This window comes from Nelusetta ayraudi, unplaced genomic scaffold, assembly GCF_046127955.1.
Source record: "Nelusetta ayraudi isolate G7.1 ecotype Tasmania unplaced genomic scaffold, CSIRO-AGI_Nayr_v1 ptg000084l, whole genome shotgun sequence".
NCBI lineage: Eukaryota > Metazoa > Chordata > Actinopteri > Tetraodontiformes > Monacanthidae > Nelusetta > Nelusetta ayraudi.
The window spans coordinates 354,614-362,871 of record NW_027466134.1 but is presented as its reverse complement, the minus strand read 5'-3'; the positions used below and the strand labels follow the sequence as shown (position 1 = coordinate 362,871).

At 49.5% G+C, this 8,258-nt stretch overlaps 1 protein-coding gene across 3 annotated transcripts in view; it reads left to right on the top strand.

The window, feature by feature from the left end:
- The first annotated feature begins 455 nt into the window (after positions 1-455).
- The window catches only part of ror1 (receptor tyrosine kinase-like orphan receptor 1), a 114,807-nt gene continuing 107,004 nt past the window's right edge, over positions 456-8,258 (top strand). For all 3 annotated transcript variants that reach the window (XM_076045458.1, XM_076045457.1, XM_076045456.1), the window contains exon 1: positions 456-676. In XM_076045458.1, the coding sequence (XP_075901573.1) occupies positions 568-676 (109 nt within the window). In that variant the 5' untranslated portion in view covers positions 456-567. The remainder of the gene's footprint in view (positions 677-8,258) is intronic.

Genomic DNA, 8,258 nt, shown 5'->3' with positions numbered 1-8,258 from the left:
CCTGCCAGCCCCCCCCCCTTCTCTCTATCTCTCTCCCCCCAGCTTGCAGTCCCTGTCTTGAACGCCAGGTGGCGACACGTGGCTAAACGAGAGCCATGTGGCGTCTGCGGGCAACCTCGCTCGGTGAAGTTTGGAGGAAGAATCTCGCCCAGTTGGAAGGAGAGACAGACGGGAGGAGAGGAACCGCGGCTCCAGTCAGTGCGGAGGAAAAGAGACGGAAAGCAGACGGAGACCCAGGACAGCCGGAGACAAATCTCCTCCAGATCCTCACAGTTATTTTTATTTATTTATTTTTTTTTAAGGAGAGAGAAAGAAAGAGCAGCAGGGCGTGTTTCCCCCCCCTCCACTGTTGGTGCGCTGTTTGGACAAGGAGCGGACAAAAACAAAAAACAAAAAACGGGGCGCACGTTTTTTTTTTTTCTTCCCCTCTCTCCCTCTTTTCTTTTACCGTCGCTGTCCACCCCCTTGTTTCTGGGAGGGAGGCGGCGGCTCGACGCTGAGCTGAGCTGGGAGCGCAGTGAGTGGATGTGAAGAGGTCGGACACGAGCGCACGCACAAACCGGAGGAATGTATCCGAGTCGGGCCGTGACGAGTCGGCGTCTGCGGGGATGTCCAGCGTGCGTCCTGGGGACCGTCCTGCTGCTGCTGCACGGCGCCCTGCAGCTCAGCGCATCTGGTGAGTCCCGACACAGAGAGAGAGAGAGAGATCTTTGCACTTTGTCGATCACCTCTGCAACGCTCGTAATTGATCAGAAAAAAAAAGAAAAAAAAAAAGTTTTGCGCGCAACTCTCGCCGCCAATTAAGCCGTCAATCAGCGCGCCCGTGTGCGGCTGAGAGACTTGAGTCTGTCTGCTTTCCATCCATGTGTTCTGTGAAAACAAACTAAACCAAAACAAAAGAGCAGAGCCCCCCCACCCCCCTCTATTCATCCCCTGCCATGTAAATGATCTTCTGTTCGGAGATTATCGACCCCATTTTCATCGTGGATCTCCCAACACGGGCAGCGAGGCTCGACTCCAGCGGCGGACAATAGGAGGGGCTCTCAACGAGTCAGCTGGGTGCCCATTGTGGCCCCCCGCCTCCCAAACACACACACACACACACACACACACACACACACACACACACACACACACTTAACAATTTAGATGGGTTTGGAGATAAGGGAAACATAAATTCGATTAGGAGGCAAACAGTCGTTAAGGGGACCCTGGCTGAGAGGAAGGAGGAACTCTGAGTTGAGTTTAGAGGGGTTGGGGGGGGGGGGGGGGGGTAACACTCGACTGTCTCCTCTGGATTGTCTGCCGTTCGTCAGAGTTGCTCTGAAACACTGGGATCGAGCATGTGAAGCATTATTTTGTTTGTACACTGCGGTTTAAGGAGATTTGTTGGTTTTCTCTGCCCCCTCCGCCTATACAACCAATCTCTGCATCTGTATTTCCACTGGCCTTGTGTGTGTGTGTGTGTGTGTGTGTGTGTGTGAACCTCTCCATGGGAGGACTGGCGGGTGGCGTCTGTAGTTTACTGTCGGTTAACCGATATCAGTGTGATTGAGTTCGGTTTTAATTAAATCTGAGTTGTTTATGAAGCTTTTTTTTCGTTGTTTCTTTTCTTCTTCTTTGGAAGGCACTCCTCCTCTTCCTCCTCCTCCTCCTCCTCCTCCTCTTCCCAGATGGCCTGTGATAAATGATCACCGGAAGGCTTTTTCTGGGGGGTTGGTGTGGGGTGCGTGGGTTTGTTTGGATTACATCTGTCCGCCCTAAATTCTTTGACCCTTTACCGTGGCGGCGCGCAGTGTGCGTTGCCCTCCTGCACGTCTTCCTCTGCGCCGTGGCAGGTGGGAATACAAATTCGCGTCACTTAAAAAGCGGACGAGTTGGCCGTGACTTGAGCAAATGGACTTTGGTGTTGGAGTACGGCAGAGTGTATAGTGGGAGTGGCGAGCCGCTCTCGTGCAGCTACTTCATACCTGGAAGTGGAGCGGCGGAAACGAGTCCATCTTCTAACTGTACAGCTTCACTTTATCCCTGAGGTGGAACGTCAGGGGCCAACACTGATATTCAGAACGGATTCCGTCTTTTTTGCTGACGATCCGCAACTTTTTCATTTCAATGAAACGTGCATTTTTTTTTTTGCCTTTCCCTAAATAATAAATTCTTGATTCTGACCTTTTCCATTGATCGTTGAAGAGGATCACGCCTGTCAAAAAAGCGGAAACCTCACACATCCATTTTGACGAGCTCCAGTCTAAAGCGTTTTCAGTCTGTCTCAGTATTGGGGAGAGCGGTCGGTTCCTTATTTATGTTGTAGCTGAGGAAGTGGTAGCTGCAGGCCGCCATTAAGTAAACAGAAGGAAAGCGGCGACTGTTGGCATAGCTGCTGGTAAGGAGATTAGCGTGGATGCTGTGGGTGTGGCAGTTTTGTCAACAACAGCAGCCATGAATGGCTCTTCTCACAGCAGGAAATGTTCGCTTTAACCAAGACTGTGGCTGCGACAAGAGCCACACTCGGCTAGCTTAACTTGCTATTGGAAACAAAACAATCTGGTCGCTGAGCTTCGGATTCGACAAACGTGCGTCCGTCTCTCCGGGTTTGTTCGAGCGGTGGCTTCACTCTTTAGATGTTTTCTTTGGGCTCCGTCCCAGCTGGATACGCTGAAGCATCTCCGACCATCGCTGGAAATGTTCCGCGTCACGTTTCAGGTTGTTTTTGTTCATAAAGATTTACCTGAAAACACGACCGCTGACCTCCTTCATCATCGTAGAAGACAGCGAGCGGGACACTCGTCAGTCCTCCGTCGCTGTGTGAAAGTCTGGTTCAGTGGCTGCTCCTCTTTTTGCTGCCACCCGGTGTACTGGTCAGGCTTAGAGCTTCTGGAGGAGGTCAGAGGTCGCGGATCTGTCACCGCGGCAGGGAAGGCCAGAATTTCCTGTTCCAATCAGCGCTTCTCCCTGCGGTCCTGGCAGACGTGAAAAAGGAGATAAAAAGCAGCTATAAAAATGCATGTATGGATGATTTATGTGATGTTAAGGACCTGCACACAGTCCAGCAGCTGGAGCTGGTGATTTATAGCTCGCATTCAAATTCGGCCAACACTTTACCTGCACTCACTTGCTGGCAGATTGTGAATAAACGGGCACAGTGACCACAGTGAGGCAAGGCAGGAAATGTGATGTCACCAAAAAAAGTGCATTTTGAACCGTCGATACGATCACGCTAGCTTAAACAGAATCAAACTCTGGCGCTGGAAAATGTGGAAAAATGCGAGCGAGGCATTGAATCTAAATGCGCTGAGAGTGCAGGAAGATTCCAACACGTTTCCAATAATGTCGCTCTGATCCGTCACACTCAGACTGCAGGTGTTGCTCTGAAAAGGGAGGCCTGTTTTCACCGGCTCGATTAGCATCTCTGCTAAATTTCCAAAGTCATTTAGTGCTTTAGGGCTTCACCTCTTGGGTTTTTCCCCCCCTGAAAATAAACATCTTGACTGTGTGAAAACCCCATTTCCCTCCGAAACTCCGGATCAGACAGAGATTCGCCACGGCTCCATTTCCTCCATCGTTTTTGAAGCACAACATCCAAACCGCGATACGTGTAGATGCACTTTGCCAAACTGATAACAAATGTATGTGATTCTTTTAGCGTCAAGTCGGGGGGAACTTTCCCAGTCCCACTTATTTTAAGGTTGTGCATGTTGAGTTAATGCTGAACGATTTAGATCGGCTTCCGTGTCTTTCGCCGCCGTCCTACTGAGGCAGACGTTTACATCCTCTGAGTATTTGGTAGCTGCGTCTCTCTGCTGTTTAGCTTGGGTCAAATGCTTTGGGCCGCCGTCCACAAATCTTTCACTTGAGAGTTGTTGGAGGTTTGGGCTGAACCCACCCCACCCCGACCCCTCCCGACAGAATCGATGGAACCGATTCCAATTTTCAGCTCTTCAGGATTTGCCACATTTTCCAATTAAAGTTTCGCTACCTTCAGTTTGTTGTTCTGATTCCAAAACTGCAGGAGTGTTTTTGTGCAGATGGGTTTGCATTTTCCCCTTTCATTGAGATCCTCCTCTTCCATTGTCGAACTTCTTTTGCTTCAAAAAAATTCCCCTCTGTTTCCCCTTCAAAACACACAACACTCACTGCGGCCCAGTATGAGGAATGATAAAGCAGACTTTTGCGGACGGCTGTCTTTCTTTCTTTCTTTCTTTCTTTTCAGCAGGCGTTATCTGCCTGTTAGCTTGCACCCTGAAACGCAGGTACAGTTGAAACCAATTGAAAAAAAGCCTCAGAATCGGATGTCGCACTTTTTCACGAGTTCCCAGGCCATTTTAACGGCGACGTCAAACCTCGTGCTTGCATTTCTGAAACCGCTCATGATTCATAAACAGCTACAATCTGGAAAAAAAAAAAATCCCCATCGTGCTCTGCGTGGAATGATAATGGCTTTTTCCCTGGGTGTGCGTCGCCTCTCTGGCTGATCCGCTGATGCGTTCCTCCCCCCCTCGGTCCTCGGCTCTGAGCGCCGCGGTACTAATCTGTGACACGTTCATAAAAATAAATTTAGAACAATGTTTCCCGGGCCGTGTAAACTGTGTACATGTTCCTGAACATGAGACGTTCACCCCGGGACAGAGCAGGTCCTCTGCAGGGCAGCCACTCTGTGAAATGTGTTTACAGTTGCATTTAGCCTTTTAATAACACACGGGGAGGGCAATAAATCACGGCGGGTGGAACTGCCTCGGCACGGTTTTTCAGCGGGGCGCACTGTTGACACTAAGGCCACTTCGCCCCTGGAAAAAAAACAAAAAAAAAAAAACCCAAGCGCTTGGCGCTTGCAGTGCATGCAGAGTGTGTAGGAGCCTGTGCAGCCCTCGACGCTGCTGAGATTTCCATCTGCGCTCTCATGTCTCCTGGCATTTCTATATCTGGGGGAGCGTTTTTTTGCACGGAGGTGAAGATGTCGAGGTTTATGGTCACACTTTGTCCCTCCAGGAGGTGTTGGTGGGGGTGGTGGTGTGTGTGTGTGTGTGTGTGTGTGTGTGTGTGTGTGTGTGTGTGTGTGTGTCAGAGAGCTCTGCTCTTTCGCTGAGCTTGTTCGCAGGCACAGAAAATGTTTCCGATGGCAACGTCGCCCACTGAGCGGGTTCATCAGTAGCAGGGCGTATAGAAGAGAAATAGAAAAAGAATGCATATATATATATATATATATATATACATATATATATTATGTAATATAATATGAGTTGCTTTATAAAGTGGAGCGTTCAGATCTTACTCGAGCTGCTGAATCGTGCTAATACCTTCATTTAATTCAAAACTGCATTTTTTTTTTTGGTAGCATTTTGGGAGCAAACCTTTACTCTCAGTTTGTGATGCATGACCTGGTTTGAGCGCTGCTGTACTAGTGTGTGCAGGGAATTCCCCTCCTCTGGCGGTCATCCTCTCACATTTGCGTCTTCCATCGTTAAGCAAGTAAGCAAGTGAACAGTCAAGTAAGGGAATTAAAGTAATGAAAGACGGTGCACGAGGTTTTGCCTAAGAGGAAGCAAAACAATGTTTCCGCCACGATTAACCTGCGTTTCCCAGGATATTCTGATTGAAATGAGCCGGTGATATGTTCCTATAACCTTATTTCAAATATTGTGATCAGAATATCAGAACGTGAACCCTGATCAGCGCGCCCTGCAGCCCACTGCCCACTGGTGTAGCTAGAACTGCAGACCCAAGTGGAAATGTATGTGCATCGCATGCGTTGTCGCAGCCTGGTTTACGGCAGCGCAGATCTAAAAACCATACGGCAAATGTAAAGAGGTGCTGCTGACTGGACAGGAACGTGGCAATGCACGCGCACGCGGGTTCTTCCAGTAATCACAGGCTGGCCGCTTTCCTCCAGAGAGAGAATGAGCCTCGGAAATGAAGATCCTGATTGCAGGGGAGGATGCTCAGCTCGCTGGTCTGCATTGTGGTGGACTGTTGTGCGTCGGCTGTTGAAGAATCTCTCATGACAAAGCGGTCAAAGGGGCTTTTGGAGCAGTTGACGTTCAATACAATCACAAGTAAAAGTGATTGTAAAAGTTTGCGAGGCGCTTTTGTATGAAATTTGTTCTTTCCGCCTCCTCGTGTCAGAAGGATGGTTCATCGAGGTTGGCACTGGCAGGCTGGAGGTCTGGAGGAAGAGCGAAGAGGGAGATTTCTGGATGCAGGGAAATTAGACATGAAGAGAGAGTGTGAGACGGAGGCAGGCGATTGGCTGTCTGCCTCTGTTCTGAAGGGAACAACCCAAAGGAAAAAGAAGGAAGTCTGAACTTTTTTCCTTTTCCATCGGCAGCAGCAAACTTCACCATCACAACACTTTGTCGCTTCCTTATTGATTCTGCAAAAAGACGGAATCAGTCAAGAATCGGAATCAATAAATAAATCGGGTTTTACCGTCGGTGCTTCTCCGCTTTGTTAGCTTTTGCTGCCATTCCAAGAGCTATTTTCTCCCAGTTAGCTTTGCTAACCCGGCGGCGTTTAGCTTCAGCGTGCTGCTGTTTTGACAGGTAACGCTGGGGGCCTCCGCCCTGTTTACTCGGTGCCGCTCTCGCTCGGGCGTCCAGCGGCGTTCATCCCTGAAAGCTCTTGGCAGGCGGCGGCGGTGTGCGCCGCGAGAGTCGGGTATTTTCCCTTTTTTACACCGCGGCGCTGAGCAAACGGAAGCGGTGAGGGAGAGAGAGAGAGAGAGAGAGAGAGAGTCATGAACACTCATCTAATCAGCGCGGCGGCCATTAATCATTCTGTCCAAATCTGTTTTATGTCAGCGATGTGTGTTACGGCACCCCGGCACTCTGGCAATTACTAACTTCCCTCTTTGCTATTAAGCACACGTGTTCTTCAAGGCTCTGTGTGCCGCGCCGTTGCCAAAGGGCAAGCTGTTGTGTGTATATCCTGTGCGCTAATTGTTTAATTGATGCTCAGCCGGAGGCGGAATTTGCTTTTAAACGTTGTAAAAAGATATTAGATAAGCATATTGCTTCCCTGCGCCTCGATCGAGGCCATTGTTTACGAGCGAAGCTTATTGATCCTCGCAGAACACAGTTGCTTTCCATTAAGATGTTGGACGGAAAAGCTAGGATAACAAAAAAAAAAAAAAAAAAATTCTGTGGATCCTTTGATGGGGAGGAATTTTGGAAGGAGAGCCAGATTTGGATTTCCCTTCTTTGGTAAGAAGACCTAATCAGCGCCAATCAGGAGCGACTCTGTGGGACGCTGAGCAGCGCAAATTCTCTGCACATGTCTAATATTGGCCAGAGGAAAAAAAAACACTCCCACAGTTTGGATTCCGACTTGGGTGCTCGCTCGCTCGCTCGTTCGCTCGTTCTGGGTTCCTCACAGAGGCAGCGTTTAATCAAAGCTCGTTCAGCCAGATCCTCGTCAGTGACGTTTGATAAAGTTTCTGCCACTGCAGACTGTAGCCAAGCGTGAAAAACCCCTTTTCCTGCAATTTACTGTCTGCGCGGGAGGTCAGTCTGCCGAGGGAAAGGGGGGAAAAAAAAAAAAAAAAAAAAAAAAAATTCCTTCCTCCGCCGACTGCGGGGAAGTGCAAAAGGGAGAAAGGAGAGGCAGCGGCGCGAGGTTGAAAGCAGCAGAAAGCAGGAGAGTGAGATTGGGCACTCTGGGGGTGATTCCTGCAGGGCGACGGGCTGAAAATAAAATACACTCCATCTCCTCTTGTTCATAAAAAAAAAAAAATCAGACTGGGAATGGCCGCCATTCAATGCTCTCTATGTTGATGCCTTTCAGCGGCTGTCCAGAAGACAAATTGCGGCCGCCGCATAAAAAAAAAGAAGTCCTCCGCTGTGCTTTATGCGCCGCGGTACAATGAGTCCTTTGCTGCGGTGGTGAAGTCAAGCTGCCGGGGCGAGAGCGGCGCTGATGACAACGTGACACTTTAATGAGCCTTATGGAATAAGCCGCACATACTGCGTATCAGTTTCACATGCGGACTTGGCACGCTTTTTAATACGCGGGGCTCTGGGGAATAGCGCCGGCTTAAAGAGCTTTAAGTTTCTGAAACGCGGTTTAATCAAATTACCGCCGAGCCCCCTTACTGCGTGTGTGTGTGTGTGTGTGTCGCACCAAAATAGTATTTCACATTCACAGGGAGCGGTGTGAAACACACGCAACGGGAGTAAACACCTCCTGTTATTACAAACTCCTCCCCTGCTCGCGGCGCTGTAGATCCTGGCGTGGCGCCGTCGGGCCCCTGTGGGCTTTTTTTTTTT